This window comes from Hermetia illucens, chromosome 4 (genome assembly GCF_905115235.1).
Source record: "Hermetia illucens chromosome 4, iHerIll2.2.curated.20191125, whole genome shotgun sequence".
Classification (NCBI taxonomy): Eukaryota; Metazoa; Arthropoda; class Insecta; order Diptera; family Stratiomyidae; genus Hermetia; species Hermetia illucens.
This window is the reverse complement of record NC_051852.1, coordinates 23,237,756-23,259,005: the sequence shown is the minus strand read 5'-3', so window position 1 is coordinate 23,259,005 and position 21,250 is coordinate 23,237,756. Positions and strand designations below refer to the sequence as shown.

General features: G+C 42.7%; 1 protein-coding gene across 3 annotated transcripts in view; it reads left to right on the top strand.

The window, feature by feature from the left end:
* The window catches only part of LOC119655655 (zwei Ig domain protein zig-8), a 305,871-nt gene that overhangs the window by 214,086 nt on the left and 70,535 nt on the right, over positions 1–21,250 (top strand). For all 3 annotated transcript variants that reach the window (XM_038061638.1, XM_038061640.1, XM_038061639.1), the window contains one exon: positions 5,421–5,631. In XM_038061638.1, coding sequence (XP_037917566.1) covers positions 5,421–5,631 — 211 coding nt within the window. The remainder of the gene's footprint in view (positions 1–5,420; positions 5,632–21,250) is intronic.

The following is a 21,250-nucleotide window of genomic DNA, read 5'->3' as shown; positions in this document are numbered from 1 at the left end:
TGTTTCCTCTGCCTCAGATATTTATTTAGACGCGGCCTCTGAAGTTCCCTCTCCTCCTGGACACCCTCGGGCCATTATTCTTGAGGATGTCCCTAGAATGTGGAAGCTTTGCGGGGCTGAGGAGGATAGACCAAAGGAGTCCTTCATACAAAAGTATATTTTCATACAGAAATGATAATTGGAAAGTAACAAAATTAAATAATTCATTAGTATCCAAGGATAATTCAAGAAGAGAAAAGTAATAAAATAATACATAAATAAAAACAAGTCGGGAAACCGGAAGCTGGGCGCTTCAGGTATGAAAGGTTTTGTTTGCTTCTTGTGTGAGTATATTTGAGTGTAAAACTATCCCATTTGTACGTAGCCCGTTAAGAATATGCATTTAGCATGTCAGATTTAGTACTTCGGGTTGTAAATTTACTTGGTAAAGACAACTTTGAGGTACTGTAACTTTGTTACTAATAGTAGAGATAGTGGAGATAATATGCTTCATATTATATTTTATGCTTTTACCAACTTTTATAACTCTGAGATTAACTTAAGGGGGGTTTTACTCAATTTTCTCAAAAATATGGTAATATACTCTTATTAACTTTATTTGAACAGATATCGATTTTGAGGCCTCAGCACCATATAGAGGCAGCTTCATCTGAGAATGGGTCTGTTAAAGAAATCATCACTTTCCAACCCCCCCCCCCCCACTTTTTTAACAAATCTCAGAACTAAGACCGGCCTCGGTACTTTCATTTGATACCCTACATGACTATATTTGGTGAAAAAAAATTTTACACCCCCCTTTTACATGTATGGGGACCCCCCTAAATCTCAACGTAGAAGGATATCAATCACTGCATGTCTGGTGGTTCACAGGTCCCACCTTCTCCCCAAATTTCGTGTCAATCGATATAGCCGTTTCTGAGAAAAGTGCCTGTGACAGACAGACAGACTGATATTGAACCGATTTTAATAAGGTTTTGTTTCTTAAATACTACAATCAGCCGACTCGTTAGGTCTGCACGATTGGTCCAATAAAGAGTGACTAATTGAAGTGAGGCTCAATATCAAAAGCTTAGGTCTTCTCAGTTCTTGAGATGCACTCGGTGTTCCATTTGTGTCTATAATCACCGTAAATTTATTTGAAAACTTTTACCAAAACAAACTTATCGATTGATATGCGCCATAGAAATGACTAAAAGATTACTGAGTGTAGCGCACTTCTCTTCCAAATCCAGACGAATTTACAACCAACTTTTCCTTCTTTCCACTAGCCTCTCTATTCACAGGTTTTCCTTTGGGATTTCTATTAAAGTCGCAGTGAATGCTTGCGCATGACAAACGATAATTTTTCAAAAGTAACTGGAAGACACTACGATTGACCTAGTTGACCGTTTCCAAATTTAATTTTAACACCGCTAGAAATCGGAGAGCTCGACATCACAAAAAATAACGACCAAACTGCTCCTTAGCGATCCGAAATAAATATCTGCTTTTACAGAAATTTAGGGGTTTTGATCCGCCCAAAAAATGATCATCGAAACCCACTAATCTTTTACCTATTCATGAAGGTATATCTCAATAGAACCTCGCGATTTCGTTCCCTTCCTTCACTTGCAAGTGTGATTCTCGCAGTCAAAATCCTTCTCCTCGTTTTTTCGGCGCAGTGAACAGCAGAACTGTCAACTCACACTCATTTCTAGCTCTTCCAAAATACAACAATGATCTCCCCTGCCCATCAGCTGTCTCTCGATCAGCCGGTCAAGCTAAACCTGACTTTCTCCAGTTCATGTTGCCAGCAAAATACGCATTAATGTTAACGGATGCGGCAGATCATTTCCTTCTGTAACGATCAGCGATACGGCGAAATTTATTGTAATCCATATTGAATCAGGGCCTTGAAGTGTGTTAGACCACTACAAGGTTACCCTATAGGAGACACTGTGGTTAGCATTTCGCTCGCCCGAGATTATTACCTTCATTCACAGCTGAGTCGACTGGTATCCGAGCAAGATTTGAACCACGACCTTCCATATGACAGCCTTGTGCTCTAACCACTCGGCTATCCGGATGCAGAAAATTCCTGGGTGTAAAGTATCGTAAGAAAAACGTAGGTAGAAAGCCATCACAGATTTTTTTCCACGAAATCTTGCCCCATTTCCTCTTTTTCCTCTGCCTTTATTCCGTTCACAAGCGGGGTTGGTTCGCCGTGATCGCTTTCGCCATTGGGTTCTATCAAATACCTGATGTGGATGCAATCGCGAGGCTTTTAAATCCCCATACAGTATATCAAGCCACCATTGTTTCGGTCTGCCTTTTAGTCGCTTGCCATCGACTTCGATGTTTAGACCAATCTTGGCACGTAAATTCTCGTTAGCGAGAATCACGTAAACATACCATCAAAGACGCCTCTCTCACCGTTTTTCCACGATCGGTACAACCCCATATTGATTGCAGATATCCTCATTTCGGATGTGATTAAAACGTGTCCCACCACTAACCCAACGCAACATCTTCGTTTCCATTACCGGAAGATGCCGTTTATTCTCTTCTATGCTCGACCAACCCTCAGAACCATAGAGAGCTACAGGACGGACGACAATCGGGTGAATTTTAGATTTGAGACGTTCGTGGATACGTCGATCACAAAGAACACCAGTTGTGGAACGCCACTTCATCCAGGTTGCGTTAATGCGTGAAGCAAGTTCATAACGCAGTTCTCCATTGTCTGATAACATTGAGTTCTGGGCAGCTTGCTGCCCCTGACAGTGATTGTGCCGGTTTCATGCGGATCGGTTGTCAAAAATTCAGTTTTATTCAGATTCAATCGGAGACCGTGTTGCATGAGGCGATCATTCCATTTTTGGACAAGTTACTCGAGATCATTTTTGCTATTGGATGCTAGGAAAACATTATCTGCATAGGGCGCTGAACGTTGGATATCCCATGTGACGGTGTCCACAACAAGACCAAAGAGGATTGTTGAGAGGGCGCTTCCTTGATGAATACCAGCAGAGACACGAAGCGGTTTTGATACACCCGCTACAATTCGAACTTTATTTTTCGGATCGTGATAGAGCAATTGGACCAAGCGCACGAGTTCTTCTGGTACTAAGTGTTGTCGTAAAGCATACCAGATAAGTTGGTGTGGCACACGGTCAAACGCTTTCTCTAGGTCCAGCAATGTAAAGAGGGCGATGTTTCTCACGCTGTTTCTCCATGAGTAACCACGCAGCATGTATTGCCTCAGTAATTTCGCAATTCTTGACCAATCCGGCTTGATTCACGGTTATTTCAACGATTTCGCGAATACAGTTGTCAAGAATGCGTTCAAAAACCTTCTTTTCCATATTGGAACAGTAGTACTTTCTTCCCAGTCAGATGGTGTTCTACCTTCCTGAATAACCCGATTAAAGAATTTACTGAGCCACAGTTTTAGGTCCCAACTTTTCGGTTTCCAGAGCTTAGATGCGATGTCGTCAGGTCCTGTGACTTTCCCCGATTTCATTCGTTTTATTGCCTTCTCGACTTCAGTTGCGCTGGCAGTTACGTCACGGTGTTTTACGTGGACTTAATTCCACGGTCTTCTTCAGACAGGGATTGATTTTGTAACCCCAATCACTACACCAGGTGCACTGCTCAGCATTCATACTGGTGGATGCAAGATCTACCTAAATCTCAACCGAACTAAGGAATACGGCACCCGTGTTAAAACGCAACACCACGCTAACACCCGAAGGTCTCTGTTCGCCTGAACGCAACCGCAACCTCCATGAGGCTCCCACTGGGGGCCAACCGCAAACAACCGAGTTGAAGTATGTGAATTCAGAGGCTATCCCGGTTCCCATGGTACCAGTATAGCCCTGGTAAGGTTTCGTGACTATTGACACTTCAGATGAGTCCCCGTGCAGACTCGGGTCTGATTGCCCAAATTAGGCCTTTGGAGCATTCGCTGCCGGCAAGTCAATGTGATACAGCGTCTCCCGGTGCCACCACCATGAAGGTTCTCCTCAGCCACTTGATTTTGTTTCGGCCAACAGAATTGCCGCTCCGTCTCCCTCCGCGCCACCTCTGAGCTCCAGTTGCGCTGACAGGTGGATCTGCTCCAAATGTCGTCAATCATTGTGGAAGTGGAGGATGGGAAAATTCTTCAATTAAAATCTTCTCGAAGTATTTTCGCATCTATCTTTTTTGTCATTAACCCAACGGAACTGTTCGATATTTGTGTTCGTCCGTTTCGGTTTTTGGCAAGTCGATACAGATCTCTCTCGCAGACGTCAACAGGCACGTGACAAGTCTTTTCATCGAGAAGTTGGCAGAAGGCATCTTTCTCGGCAGAAGGTCGACCTTTCTGTGGTGCGTACACAGTGAAGAAGTGAATAGTGCGATCAGCTGGTATAATGGTGAGCTTCATCGGCCAACCATCAAACCGCTCAACTTCTTTAATGGCGTCACGAAAACCCTCTGGTCTGGATGTCTGAGTGTATTTATGCGGTGTTTCCAGCGATAAATTATTTGAAATAATAAAAAACTTATTGTTTCTTTTTCGTTGGTGTAGATATTTATTCTTACAAATACCGATATTTCGGCAACCATTTGTTCCCTTCATCAGTGCTAACAAGTCAACTTGGTTCCCGAAATATCGGTATTTGCAAGAATAAACCTCTGGGATGACAATGCCAACACCATATTGAGTGTGTGGGCTACCAAAATAGAGAAGTTTATATCCATTTTTACCGCATTCGCATTCAATGTCGCAGCTTTTGGCACCAGACTATCGGGTTTCTTGCAGAGCGCAGATATCAATGTTCCTTTTCCGAAGGGCTCTTGAGAGTTCCTCGGTCTTTCTAGTTAGAGTGCCAACATTTAGCATGCAGACACGTATTCGTTTTGTTCGGACTAACTTACTTATGTCCTGACGCCATCCATACGTCGAGAACGCTTGTCCATTTCTCGACAGGATCGGGGACCGTCCTGCCGCGTCAACTGAGGTGGACGCCCTAGCATTTTCCGAGGCTTGTTACTCGTTCCGACCATCTTGTTTCTGACGACATTGGATGCATTTTCTTTGTCGGCTTGCCGTAGTAATGTTGCGAAACATTTCATTCCGGAAACGAAAGATGCCAATCCCTCGAAGAATTCGATGGTCACTAGATATTGTATTTTCTAGGTCTTTCTCCAGAGGGTTGATAGTACGAGCTCATCAACTTTCCTTTAGTTTTCTTGATACTTTGTTTATTATGTCATCTATCGAAGGATTTTCCATTTTTTCTGCATTTAACTTTACTGTCTAGCTTCCACGAGATTTGATAGTAAGCCTCCCGCCTTATATTGAAATATAAGGCCTATCTATCTATCTACCTATCTATCCTAACAATAGGTTAATCAAGGAAACAAACTAAACTACATTTTCTTATTCTTTCTAGGTTTCTTGGGTGAGACATCGAGACATTCACCTCTTAACAGTGGGGCGATACACCTATACATCGGATCAAAGGTTTGAAGCAATGCACTCCCCACATGCTGAAGATTGGACGTTACGTATCCGCTATGCGCAGCGAAAGGATTCGGGCATCTATGAATGTCAAATATCAACGACACCGCCTATAGGTCATTCCGTCTATTTAAATGTTGTCGGTAAGTAGCGTCCATTAATGTAAATGGTATACAAGCAAATCTTTATCAAATAATGGGTGCAAGGACGTATGGTACTCCCTATTGGCTGTCGGTATTCAAATTTACAACAAACCTATGTGACTTTCTGAATTAATGGCACTTAAATAGCTTTGTTTACGCGATAATCGAGCACCTCCAGGGGATCCAACGTCTTGAAAAAAGGGAATTATTTGCCCCAGCATATTTGCCAAGTAAAATATTAATAAACCCCGATAGCGTGGATTCCCAAGAAGCAATGATTATCTTATGTTTTCTTATTCTTCCTATTATTCGTTTCGAATTGAAACTTAATTATTAACATCCAGAATAAACATTAATCTTCCATTCTCAATAGCACTGCCTTCAGCACGCGCGTACACAAAGGCCTTTTATCAAAAAATTATTAAGTATGTAACTGAAATCCCATTGTTTACCTCCCAATCCACCTGCTTATCTTTTCATCCAACTTAGCTAGCAACTGAATCCACGATTCAGTAACAAATTCCCCATTGTTGTTAGTTATCTTCCGTGCTTCCTTCTTTGACCCATTACCATTTAATGCTATCCTCGTATGTACGGTGCCGCAGTAGATCTTTTCCACTGCATGTCCTTCACATAAAAATTTCATTTCGGCATAAATAAAGCATTAGCCTTAATTTTTCCACAAAGCACACGACTCTCCTACGGAAGAATAGAAGAATAAATATTGAGGGATATGTGAGGATTTAGTGTTGAGAATGAACCTAAACAAAAAAACGATGAGCCCTGCATAGGGCAGGAGGCCGAAGGGTGGATTTTTTTGTATGTTTTAATGTTTGGGCAAGGGCACTTTACTCACAGTACCAGCGGGAGGAGCTGAAAGCGCGCGGGGATGGAAGTTTTTTCGGTTTTCTAGCCTGAGGAAAAAAGGACTTTCTGTACGAGGAGAGTATGATTTAGGTAAACACACTGTTAAAGGAAAAACGGAAAAGATATTTATGTGAATATCATGAACATACAATTACTTTTGGTTATTTCAGAATCTTCTCAAAAAGGAAACATTACGGACCATCCTGGAAACTCAAAATCAAAAATTCTAATTTATTTGTGCCTTTGCCTCTCCTGTAGGCAGCTTTTTGCAACGATACTTGGTATTTCCTTCGATTTTCTGGTCGGAGGATAAGATAGAGACAAAATAAGCACGACATTCTGTGAAACTTCAGATTCCTCTGTTTTGACTATGCACAACTGCAAACGATTGGTCCTATCTCAAAAAGGACTCAAAAACTGACCCAAGTTGTATGCTATGCAGAAGGAGAAAGTGAATGTATTTTCGAATTTTTGACCGCTAGTAGAACCCAAGATAGCAGGATAGTCCTTAATACGAATTGCGGATGAGGTTCACACAATTACTTCGAGACGAAGGCAAGTGCTCCTAAAGAAAGGAAGTAAACCACGTTCAGGAAGACCAGTTAACATCTCGATTCAATACTAAAAAACCATTTATTATGAACAAGCAATTTTATATCCGTAAAAACTGTCTGTCGTCCACGCTTCAACTCAAACAGGCTTTACCACGCCCTCTTAGTCTTTTTATGCCTTTTTTGACTTTCCAAGTTCCCATATCCTCACTCATTCATACAGATTAGGTAAACCGCCCACCGTAACCTATTGAGCCGGATTTTATCCACAACCTGATGGTCATGGTATCGCTCATAGATTTCGCCGTTATGTTGGCTACATAATCGTCCATCCTCATGTAGGGGGCCAAACAATCTTCTCAGGATTCTTCTCTCGAACAAGGCCAAGAGTTCGCAATTTTTCTTGCTAAGAACCCAAGTCTCCAAGGAATACCTGTGGACTGGCAAGATCATTTTCTTGTACAGTAAGAGCTTTGACCCTATGGTGAGACGTTCCGAGCGCTATTGGCTGCCAACAACCGTGCGTGGATTTCATTATCGTAGCTGTTATCGGTGGTGATTTTCGACCCTAGATAGGAGAAATTACCAACGGTCTCAAAGTTGTAGTCTCCTATGTTTATTTTTCCCGTTTGATGTTGTCGGTTGGTTGGTTTTTGGTGTTGACGTTGCCAAGATATACTTTATCTTGCCTTCATTGATGTATAACCCAAGATCTCGTGCCGCCTGGTCGATTTAGATGAAAGCAGTTTGTACGTCTCGGGTGGTTCTTCCCATGATGTCGATATCGTCAGCATAGGCCAATAGTTGGGTGGACTTAAGTCCTCTTTAAAGAGGATCATACGTCTCGCATTTACCTCAGCATTACGGATCACTTTCTCGAGGGCCAGGTTAAAGAGGACGCATGATAGGGTATCCCTTTGTCGTAGACCGTTATTGATGTCGAATGGTCTCAAGAGTGATCCTGCTGTTTTTATCTGGCCTCACACATTGGCTAAAGTCAGCCTAATCAGCCTTATCAATTTCGTCGGGATACCGAATTCTCTCATGGCCGTGTACAGTTTTACCCTGGCTATGCTATCATAGGCGACTTTAAAGTCGATGAAAAGTGGGCGCAACTGATGACCATATTCCAACCGTTTTTCCATCGCTTGCGGCACAGAGAAAATCTGATCAGTTGCTGATTTGCCTAAAGTGCCTCTTTGGTAGGGGCCAATGATGTTCTGAGCATATGGGGCCATCTGACCTAACAAGATAGCGGGGAATCGCTTATAGATACTACTCAGCAACGTGATACCTTATATATGGCTGCACTGTGTGATATCTCCCTTTTTATGTATGGGACAAATAATGCCGGCCAGGCATTGATTCGCTGTCCCAAACCTTGAGTATAAGTCGATGAACCACTTGCTGTAATTGGTCGCCTCCATATTTAACCAATTCGGTTTTAAGGCCGATGAACTGCACGGACTGTTTCTCCTATACTTGGTGGTGGCAGTATTTGTCCGTCGTCTTCAGTTGGTGGGACCTCCAACTCGCGGATGTTCTGGTTGTTCAGTTTTCATGAAAGCACTCAACCAATCGCTCCAATATGCCCATTCTATCGGAAATCAGATTTCCTCCTTTGTCTCGGCTGGGTGAGCATCAAGGTGTATAAGGCTTCATCCTGCTGACTTATTGATAAAAGTTGCGCGCCTGGTACCGTTGCTCCCTATACTTTCCGAGTTCACAGACCTGTTGGTTCTCGCAGGCTCCCTTTTTCCCTCTGTGAAGTCGCTTCTCCGCTCGACGGAATTCGTGATAAGTCTCTGCGCGTGCCCGCGTCCTTTGAGAATGTAACATTACTAGGTATGCACGATCCTTCCGTTCCGTTGCTAGTTTACATTCATCGTCGAACCGACCGTTCCGACTTTTCTTACGGCAGGGGTCTAGTATGTTTGTGGCCGTATTAATGATAACGTTTTTCAGGTGCTTGTCAAGATCATTTGTTGATGCTTATCTCCAGGATCTCTGTTGACTGCGATTATTATGGCATCTATTTCCTCCCTTACAGGTATCGCAAAGGGCTGTATTGTGGATGCCCCAGTGTTAACTCTCACCTGATTGTCAGAGGGGATTCTGGGTGGTGTTGTTATTCGAGCTCGGAGCGCCATGCCAACGAGATAGTGATCCGAGTCTATATTGGTTCTGACATTCATCATGGCTAAGAGGTGGCGACGTTCGATCAGCACGCGGTCAATTTGATTGAAGGTGGTCCCGTCTGGAGGGGCCCATGTTTGTTTGTGGACCGCTTTCCGCGCAAACCAAGTACTTCCAACAACCATTCCGTGCGATACTGCTAACTAATCCGCATTGTATTTTGGTATAAGCTATGGGAGCCAACGTATCGTCTGAATACGGGCCCCTTCCCTACTTGGCTGTTGAAATCTCCAAATACCATTTTGGTATCATACTTGGGACAGGCTTCGAAGATCCGCTCAACTACCCCTTAGAAGATATCCTTCTCTGACTCTGCAGTCTCCTCGGTAGGGACGTGAACGGTATGCGCCTTTTTTCTTATTTCTAAATTTACCCCGCAAGCGCAGAGAGCATAGCCTTTCGTTAATATTTTCAAAGCCGATAACAGCAGATTTCATCTTTTGGCTGACTAAGAAATGTACTCCGAGCACATGGCTTACTGGATGGCCACTATAATATCTTGTATAGTGGTTCTTCTCCAGGAAAGCGGTCCCTGTCCAACTCATCTCCTTCAACGCTTTTATAGCTGGCCTATATTGGGACACGGTATCGGCTAGCTGTTTGGCAGCTCCATCTCTGTACAGGGAGCGCACGTTCCATGAGAAAATGCGCAAGTCGTTATTCCGTTGCCGGGTTCGCCGTTGTGTTATCAGTCCAGTCCGAGGCTCCTGTTGTCGCTTCGATTTTATTCGATTTTATTCGCTTCGAGGTTATTTTTCATGTAGAGTTGTCCTACCTAACCGCGAACCTGGAGGACCAGTTGGTACATTTTGTCCCGTTCTTAGGCGCGGGAAACTCGCCTTCTTCCTTCTCCGTCAGCAGTTTTCGTTAGGAAAGAACTCCTAGCGGTCACCACGTGGAGGTGGAGATATGGTTTGGTAGTAGAGCTGTTGGCGTTGGTTCAGCAGGCTTTTCCCAGGTTTTATGCTCCATCGTGAGTACCAATCCACGTTTGGTCCTGTTTTTGATAATCATCAATTCCTAAATATTGTTGCAAAGGGCTAAAGTTTGCACTTCAATCTGTTCCGGCATGATATGGTAGATGCTTGTTTAGTGTGTTCTATTTTTTCAAAATCTTACCACTGCCATTTTGTCTCCTTTACGTAACATCGAATTCATGGCAGAAACACAACCCGGATCTGTGGCTTCTCTGCTGTCAGCATATAGCAAAAACTTCAATTTGTCGCATTTCCTAAGAACGATTACAACCAAAGAACTTTACTTGAACCTCTGAAAACAAGAACCCAGAGTTGACTTAATTGACTGAACGAACAGCCCACTTCTTAGACAGTAGGTAGGTGTGGGTTATCTCAGTACAGCAGCGGCGGTTAAGGTGTTAACAATCTTTTGAGGAAATCGAGTCAATACTGACTTTCTTCATGTCATTTGAAAAAAGATCTGAGTTCTCTGCAGATATCAATACAAAACTTCCGTTATACTCAAAAGGGGAATTATCCAAAGTGGACTCGGCTCCTACCTAGGTTGGATGATTGCCCATGCATAAGTTATGTCATCCAAAATCAGCGATATACGAGTCTGATGCTATCGGACTTTCCATGGTGATATGGGCGTGTGTATACGGGGGGAGAATAACTACCTCTGAGCGCTCAGATAATAATTCTCCATTGTAATCGCGTTGTGAGGTTGACAATGGCCTCAAGGAAAACTTCTACGCGAGTGCTTTTTCTCAAAATAGGACCTACATATTCACATATTCTCTATGGCCTGTAATAAAAATGAATATATATTTTTTTAAGTAAGGAGAATGAGCGAGTCAGTGGAACCAAGTTACAAGTTAGGCTAGTACTTCCAGGGGCTAGGATGATTATTTTGAGATCAAGCAATGTCACCCAAACATGGCATTGTCTGCCCAATTAGAGCTTCTAGCAAGTGTCCTCGTTTGGTCTTTTGTGGATGTCAATTCTTTTATTTTTATCCGAGGATTTTATTAGTTTTTTCACTCAGCTATTTGAAGAATTATGTAAATGGTCAGCAATTTGTGTCATTTTTGAGGTTCTAAATTGTTCATCCGCAGTTCATCCTCTAAATTCAAGCAAGAGATATTGAATTTTCGGAATTCTCTCTTGATTGAATAATTTTGTTTCTCATGACAAGGAGTAAATAGTCTGATGCTCCTTTCTTAGTTGAATACATTTCGTACAAATTGTTAAACTTTTATAGTTAGGGTAGGACTTAGCCTATCCTATTTTGAGTATAACAATAATAATAAAATTCTGTACCCGAGTGCGCGATTGTGAAGGGAAATCCGCGACAGATCGCACCGTCCTCCCTCCCTGCCTTTGCATCCTCAAGCCATCATATTGGGGGATGTTTCAATTTCCTTTTTTAATCATAGCGTGTCTTATCAAAACAACAGTTCCTAATCTAAAAACCAAAATCTATCTCTCTTTCGAATTCAACCGATCCACATCAAACCTCATCAGCCGGATCGGATCCCGTTAATTCCTGATCCCAAACTTCAAACTTCAAACTTCAAACTTCAAATTCTAAGCCTGTGCAACAGAAGCAAAATATTGCATCAAATTTGTTACATCTCCAAGGACAATCGTTTTGCCTATGGTCAATACTATGTAACCTGAACAAGTTTAAGGGCATCAACGATCAACGTACATTTTGTCCGGTCAATGCTGCTTGCTACATTAGACAATTGTTATTAAATACAAATTGGAATTTGTTTAGGGATTTAGGGGAAAGCTCCCAATTGTTGGTATTCCTTTTATTTTTTGATAGGAAATCATTTTAAATGTTGGATATAAATGAATGTCGGGATGGGAATCAATAAATTGAAAGGAACATATTGCGAAAGCTAAGGGGTGTTCAAACGGAAGAGAAAGCGGAAATACTACATATTATCATATTAAATGCATTCTCTTCTAAGATTGTTCCTACAAGAGCCAAACGAAATACGGCACATGTCGCAAGGCTGCGAACACTACCACCTGTCTCCCAGTCTCGCATCTAGAAAGTTCTGCCTACCTGAATATAGATGACATCCCACAGGATATTGATGATCCGGTCACTTCCAACTGTCATGTTTTCCAACATTTGAAAACAAATTCCTCTCGCAGAAGCAGATTAATCAAAGAAATGTTCGACAAGCGACATGTTTTGTCCACTTTCCTAAAATCGCTTATTTCGAATCGAATCGCGTCCATATTATATTTTTCAGATTCAAATTTACGGTGGCTGAAGAGTCGTTCCCAATAGATATGGCCCAACCTGATGAGAACCTTGTTCCCAATATACAAAAACCGTTTTTTTTTTGTTATCTTATCGATAGGTATCCTACTCCACTGTGAGGCTTCCATCATCTTGCGGTCTGACACTAGGGTTCTAGCCAGCATAGAGACTTACCAATACTGGAAATCTAACTGCCAAAATGATGGGTAGAATGACTGCCTAAAACAATGTATCCCTTCGGTGACGGGAGTGGTTTTCACAACATTTTTGTTCATTGCTATGCCAAGTCAGTGATGATATTGTAAAGAGGAAGAGAGTAATGCTTTGCCCGATATTTTCCACAAGCGACCACACTTAGTTCTTAACAAACCTGGCTTTTTTCAAGGTTATTTCGATGTCGCTTCAAACAAGTCGGGTGAGGTAACATAGGCATCCATTCCATCATCATCATCAAGCCTAACCTTCAGTAGGCAAAGGAGCTCGAAATCGTACGTCAGGCTTTGAGTTCAGAATATACTCTCTTGAAGTTTCCGAAACATAAATAAGACTCCTCTGAGGTACTGAGATGCCGAACTAGTTCAACTGTCAATACACGCTACTATTTCTTGATGGTAAGTTATTGGTAGTAGTTTGAAGGCGGTCACGCGTATCCTTCTATGTACCCTCTTTATAATAACAACAAATTTATCCGTGACTGCACGCAACCTAAAGAAGAGCATTAAAGGTCAGAAAACAATCTTTTCAAATATATCTGAATTTCTTTATAAATACAAACAACTGCGAAGCTTCTTCAACTGAATAAAAACAAACTCAAGCAAATACAAACAGTAAGTCCTTTAAAGAAATTGAAGACACGTGTTGTTGAACGCTCATCGCGCTTCCTATGAAATCTACAAAATTAGATTTAATTCAAAGAATTCAATTGACAAATAATCTCGATTACCGCCGTCTGAATATGCCTTTGATGTCCACTTCCATAATAACATCTACTCTCCAGGCATTCATTCTTGAAGTATTATCCCAAATATCTTGCGACTGACTATGATTAAGGAGGAACTATCTTTTGGTTGAAAATCTCTGAATCATTAAAATCTGAATGAGATTCGTATCCCCCACTCCCCCGACTCTCTCTTCGTCGCTGAATTTTAAAAAGACAATTCAGATAATGGCATTCAATCTTATTCAACAAATTTTAACCGAGAACAGGATAACAAATGGATTCAGGCAGTGAACATTCTTGGGCGTATGTTTATTTCCGCTGCTCCAAGGACAGCACTCCCAGCAGGACTATTTATTAGTTCATATTTCGAGCTAAAGAGCCACCAAGTATATGAAAATCATGACCAGTTAGCCATTAGAGTAGATTTATGATGGGAATGTGGCTTCTCCGTATATCTTTTTCTGGTGAGCATATTTTATCATTATATGACGATGAGTTTCTTGTGGTGAAAAAATAATATTTCGAGACTGATGGTATCATACATCATATTCACGTTGATCTAAGTTTGAATACCAAATGAGGAATTGAGTGATTTGATGGTTAGCAGATGGTATAACTTATCGACAGTCTTCAACCGAGTTAGAAATATTCAACAAAACCTGATATGCATAAACGCACCCTTTTGCCGCGAGAGGTATGTAAAAGCTATTTTAAGAGCACAGAGCATAAGCACCTGAGTCTACAAAGAAGATTTACTAAAAACATCCCTACCTATAGCTGCTTCAACTTTTGAAGCTGAGGGAAATTCTTTATCTAAGGAAGAACTAATGGTGGTGTTTAATGTGTCCGTCCTCAGAGCCAGAGTAATATTCGGCGATAAGAACGAAATGCAATGTCTAGTTCGGCCAACGAGACTAGGCGGGACTTCTTATCTTTGACGGGTAGAGTCTTGGGAAGCTCACTTAGCGGACCTAATATGCCAAAAGTACTCGGAATGGAGCGGCGATAAAAAATAAGCATTCCTACAATTTAGCTCAGCCGCTACCTCTTGTCTCGGAAAATCTTCCTTCTTAATCTTGTGCGAAGGGGGTCTGATACCCTCTAAGGAGGCTATGTAGCCAAGGTATTCTACTTCGTTCCTCTCCAGCATCCATTTGTTCGGGTTGCCGGAGATAAGGTGAAAAGGACCAGTTCAAAATCTGCGTCCCCATCTCAAGTCACAAACATGTAATCCAAATAACACTGCGGAAACCAACACTCCCACAGGAGATAATCCATGGTGTGTTGGAGCGTCTAGACTGGGTTTTTGGGACGACAATGCAAATTCAAAGAGGATGAATGCTGTCGGAATCCTCGTCTGCCGAATATCATTCTCTCTGATCGAGATCTTATTGAAGGCCTTGCGTAGGTCTACAGAGAGGAGACTTTGTCTCTCACCTCTCGATAATAGAGGGCAAGAAATGGTCGGAAGTGATGCTAGCGTTCAGACGCCTGTTAGTCGCCGATGATTCGCCATGTGCCATCTGCTTTTGAGACTAGGTGGAGTGATCTGACCCACTGGTTTTAGATGGTAGAATGAAGTGCTCCTCTGTTAATCACGAAATTGCCCCTTGGCGGTTTCAAAGCGAGATTCAATAAGTCTGCATTAGTGCTCGAAGGCTGGGGGCCGGATGGGGGAACCTCATGACTGGCCGGGGGGAAGACCTAACGGCGGTTGAATTCTTCTTCTAAAGGTGCAGCTCTTTTTGGAAAATAAAAACCCTTACACGTTGCCGTAGTAAGTAAACTCAGACAAAGAATCCTGTAAGTGGCTTTGTATGTCTATGATGCATCCATGTCTGGGGTGATGCACTGAAAGGGGCGCGGACACCGTGGTGGGGATATTCGTTCTTCACACAAAACGTCATTTCAGTTGCAATAGAGCAGCGGGACATGCAACAACGTTTGTGTGTATATGACAGATTCATTAAAACTGGTGAGTCTGTTACAGCTACGCAGCGATTGTTTCATTTATAATTCAGTGTTGGTCAGCATGGAGTTGTTCCCATTGGAACACTATCCTTAGATGGGTCAAACCCTTCAGATCAACAGGTAACATAATAGATAAGAAGCATACAGACCCGAGACGCAAGTGTAACTACTCCAGAAAATGTTATAAGAGAAGAGAGAAGCGGTAATCAGAAGCCAAGAACGGTCAGGCTAGTGAGCTAAGAATTAGTTGTGAGTCAGTTCGATGAAGATACCTCAAGAGCCCTGTCTATAGCCACAAATCGCAAAATGTGGATGCGTTAAAAAATGCAAACTTCTAGAAATTGCTATCCCCCCTGCAGAGATGTTGGTCCGTGTGATGACAGATTTCGATAAGAGGTCTAAGTCGTGCATCGTACATGATGGACATTACTTTGACAGTGCCATTTTTCCTAAATAAGTATAACTTACACTAAAATGGCGAGTAATAAACATTCATCAATTTGGAAATTAGTTGAGTATTCTTTATATCCCTTGTGTCACGTTGTATTAGGAAGTAGGGAGATGACAGAACCTGAGTCGATCAGGAACTTGATGAAGGTGTTGCGGTGAAGTACGGAGGGTGTTATAGTGAAATATTGTGACGATAATAGCATCGACCTCTGCAGTGTGAGTCAGAAGCGGATTTGCCAGTTTCACTAAGGCTACTGATGAAGGAACAGCCCGTCCTACTTTTCTACGCCTGCGAACTATGCGTTTGCTGATTCTAGTAGCAATTTGTTTTGGTTGCCCAGTCTTGGGTGGCTGCATCGTTTCTGTCTTGAGTATCCTTGATACTGCAACTCGATGGCAGGGGCAGTTACGAGATTAGTTAAGCTATGCTAGACTAGGTCTAGGCGCTTAGCCATAGTGCCGGCATCTGCTGGAAACACGAATAAGGGACACCGCTAACGCATAGCGATTGCAGGAGCAGTAAAACCAGTAATCTCATCCATAGCGCGTCTACCCTGATCGCCAATCCTGCTAGCACTCACTTCAGCGACAGGAGCTGTGGAGGCCTCCTAAAGCTAGGGTCTTATTGGGTAAGTAGAATATGTAGCTCCGAGCCTGATGAATATTAAATAAGGTTGAGTGCTGCTATCTTCACATGAGAGTACCTGTTGCCTCCCATTGGGGTAAGGTCGAAGGAAGAAATGACTGTTTCTTACTCCCTTTCCTCTGGATGGATGCAATGAACATTGAACCCCGCATTCTCCTTCAAGGACCACGGCCTGGGATTCACTGCCCATAAAGGCAGAAGATGGCAACATGACAGAGTTTCGATGCCAATCTGGAGCTTCTTCGGCTCATTTCAAGTCAGGAACTGGTCGCCGTTGTCGATCTTTTTGGTCTCTTGCACTCGAATAGCCGGTAACACTTCTTTCCCGTTGAAATCACTGACGCCGAGTGCTGCTTGAAGAAAGTGGCGACCACGTACTCATTCATGTTTATCGTATACGTTCCAGACTCAACGATGAAGGATGCGTATCGATGGTCGCTCCGCTTATCGAGGCCACCAATATAGGAACAAAAAGGCTCACCTAGAAAAAAAGGTCTAACATTCAATATAATATTAAATCGTAGAATTCCAACTCAGAACGAAAAACATCCGATTCTGGCAAGAGAGAGAAATCTCCATGGACGCATTCCTATTATCCTCCTCCTGTTAACCTCGAGGGATCGTCCGGAATTTCCTAATGACAGTACGAAGACTCGATTTTAAACTGCCTAAAGGATGGCGTCACTCTCGTTTTTGGTTTCTGCTTTCGATCTATGTTCTGCTTTTGATGCAGAGTTTTCATTGGAGGTGTCAACCCCCTCATCGTGGGTTTTTCATTACATTGCAAATTCATCAATTTTGTTAAGTACTCCCCGTGGTAACGGCTTGAAAACATAAGCAAGATGTTTTGCGAAGATGCTTACTCTCAGTTTGGAGTTGTCAATCCACTTTCTGGTCTCTTTACACTTTTGGAAGCTTTTTACAACGCATAGTTACTGAAGTTGTCAGCAGTCAAGTGACGTGAAAATCATCCAATAAACCAATTTTCAAAATAATTATTTGAAGTTGCTTTGTCAACTGGATACCGTGGCAATGCCATGTTTTCCTTTTTGTACTGTTAAATTTGTCATAGAAGCGAGAAGAGAATTTATTATACCTTCCGCCAGTTGAGTTCTTCAGTGCTTGTTGGACATCAGCAGTAAATTGGTTCATCTCCATGTCGATTTGTTGGACCGTTTGAAGCTAGATGCCAGGCTAATGTCCCAACAAGCAATAGTTAGTTACCACAAGAATTTGAAATACCAATCTCTGAAGTAAACGGATTTTACTGGGTAACTAGCCTGCCTCCTGAGTCATTAATTTGTTTGTCCGTGGCCATGTTTTTTGGGTTGGCAATCTTTTCACTAGCAGGTTTGGAATCTGTTCTGGCGAAGTTTTTCTGACTCCCTCTTTTGGTGCAGAGGATTCTCTATCCCCTTGGGTGTAAAAATATCGTGACAGCGTATATTTATCAAATACATAATGTCGGATCGATATACCGCAATGAAATATTTGCTGCTGTTTCGTCCTAAATCTAAACTGTCAGCAGGAGATACACGATGTGATCGAAAGACGAAAGTGCCAATAAATACACCAAGGAAGGGTGACAATTCCATTACTGGGTACACGTCATGCAGTGAAATCCGCTATCCCTAGATGGCCGGCGAGTGGGTTGCACCAAGACCACTTGCTGCAGAACATAAGAGAAGGAGTACGGGTATCTAAGGAAGTTCTGGGGGAAGTTGAAGCGCATTTAAGCAAACTGCGAACTTATGCGCCATCGCTCACAGTTTGCTGGAATCCGCTTGACTTGCTTTGATACCCGTATTCCTTCTTTCGTTTTGTGGTTGACGTGCTATACTCCACCAAGGAGTAAATACGCCGATGACACAGGATTATTTGCGGTGTATCGTGAATGATTATAGGAAGCAATCAAAGCTGTTAAGAGCTGGCTTGATAGCGCTGAAGTGTCAATTGTAGAAGAGAGAATGGAAGGATCACGCTCCCAACAGAGGCGGCAATGATATCAGCACCTCCAAGCCTACCATCAAGTACTTGATAGACACAAAGTACAGCTTCTAGGGTAAGCATTGCTCTGCTAATGATATAGATATGCGAAAGGACCGTGGCATACCTGCAGGCTATTTGTGTCAAGGGTGATGAGTTCCATCTTGCCCTACACAGCTTTAGTTTGTAAAACGGCGTCACATATCTAACGTAACGCACATGAACTGAGTGCGGCATACAAAATAATAGCCCCAAAAGTGTGTTTTGCCTTCATGCTCGTCTAAGGTAATGCAACATTCACTACTTCGGAAACGATGCAGTTTCACATCTTGGCAAACGGATGTTGAATGAGCTTAACGTAAAATCCATCTCCCCACGACCTTAAATAAAAAACGCCGAAAGGAAAAGACCTATATGTAGATGGCAAGAGCTGGGAACTCCCTGGAAACAATCAGTAAACAAGCTAACCTCTACCATCAAAGATATGTTGGAGAAATATCTGTGTCAAATCAATTATAATTTCAAGAGGTTTCTTACGCAAAATGGAAGCTATCGACAGTACCCCTACGGGTTTAAATTGTACACTTGACTTTATCGTCCTAACTGCGGTGGATTCCGGAAGGACCCAGAGCACTGCCTGAGATTTGTGGTATAGAGGAGGAACCTAAGGGAAGATCTAGGTAAGGTACTGCTACCAGAAAACCTGGGCTCCGGAATGCTGGTATGTCAAGAAGATTGGAACGCAATCAATTCTATGATCGCATCTATTCAGTTTAAATTAAGAAAAACTTAGAAAGCCAAAAAAGAACGGTTAATAATATGACAAGTAACGCTTTTTTGAATCCATTAAAATGATACCTAAATTGTGACCCTATATTCGTTTAGTTTCATGACAGTGAAACCGTGGATAAAAAACCAACTTCAGCGGTTAACAATTTTTTTCGGCTAGGGTGCATGTGTACCTGAATGATCTTCCTAAACTTTAGGTTTGACGGCTTGTTTCATTCCCATCCTCCCATTTTATCCTTCTGCTGTTTCTTTGCTTTCTGCCAGTTAGTAGTAGTAGTAAATAGGTGCGTAGGCATCAGTGGCCACTCCGAGGAGCCCAATTAGCACTGTGGTGCCAGGTTTTGATGCCACAAACTTCCAATCTTCAGAGCCAGTCCGCAGCATTCACGAAGGAAAGCAGCTCTCCCACCCTGCACCTAGAAATCTCTCTGAAGTCCCCAAAGAGTGGTTTACGCAGTGTCCGTAGTCGACCTGACTCTAGCTAGAGCTAGTTGGGGCGTGCTTCTGTCCACGGCTCTTGTCAAATAGCTGCCTCCCAGATCCGACTGAATTATCCTGGTGCTTACCATGGATGTAATCCATTGCGTAAGATGCCCCTCCAATCCAATACTGGTCAAAACTTCCTGAGTGGCATTGATACTAACGTTGTTATACTGCTTGTACTACTGTGACCGCTCAACCATGCCAATTATCTCGTAGAGAGCGGTTTCGGTGGATTTGCCATTGAGGTAAGCATGAGGGAACTTGGAGAAAAGCGTTCTCTCCATAATCTTCCTTAAGTGGATGCCCAGGACGCGCCCTAGGGACTTCAGCACGAAAGAGGTGAAGCAAAAGAGATGAGCTTCGGCAAATCTCAACAAGTCACGGCAAAACCCTTTCCTCCTGCTTCTGTAGCATAACTGGCATTGTGCCATCTGGGCCTGGAGATTTATATGTGGAGAAGCTGTTTATAGCCCAACCGATCTTATCCTCAGTAATTGCGGATTTGGTAGTCTGGCATGGCTGGGGTGCAAACTCTGCAAGCAAGGCTCTCACTCACAGTCCTCCTCGCTGGCGGTGCGTCTGAACCAGCAGCTCCAGGGTTTCACTAGAAAATTCCATCCAGGAGCCTCGCGGATTGACTCCTATGTTCCTTGGACAGATTCTTACTGAGCCTCTTGAATTTGCTGGTGCATTCAATGTTCTGACAATAGTCCAACCAAGACCGCTGCTTGGCGGTAGTAGTAATTTTTGAAAATATCTTTCCTTGGCTTTTTCTTCAATGGTAATCTCTTAGCTTTCACTTGTTTAACTTAGGAAATTATTTCTTCTTCCAGAAGGGTTTTGAGTTAGTTATTCCTGCTGCTGAAGACGGCGTCCACACCATGCCCCCCAGTCTTCCCTTCAACGAAAGGCAAATTCTTCGTCTGGGCTGGTGATGCGAAGTACCAACCGGACTGCCGGATTGCCTACCTTTGGAACACGTTCCTTTCGCTAATCAAGCTGCTGATGGTGTGGTCGGAATAACCATTCAGTCTGGCAGCCTCTTTCATTGCTCCCTCCGAGGCAATGGGAAGGGTTAGCATCCGTTGTGAGAGGCGACTTTGAGCTGATAAGCGTGGATCGAAGTGTTATGGATAACCCAACGTTATTAATTTTTCTGAAGATTTCCAGGTCTACTTTCTTTTGATTCCTCTTCAGCAGCAGGTTCGAGAAAGGTAATTGAATTTAATTTTCCATTTCCATGGTGACTCGTGACTGGGGTGTAGTTTATTGAGGAAGTCGAGCGTCGTTCCCACATTATCTTTCTTGATGACAGGTCAAATACCGTCCACATACCTTCTCTAAAATTTTGTCATCCGATCCGGTAAGTTAACTTCGCTTCCAAGTTGGTCATGAATATTTCATTCTCTTATGAACGGAGAAAGGGGGTTCCAAATTGGAGGCTCCTTTTAGCTGTCCATAATACTCACCCCTGAAAGTGAGGCAGTTTTCTTCCATATA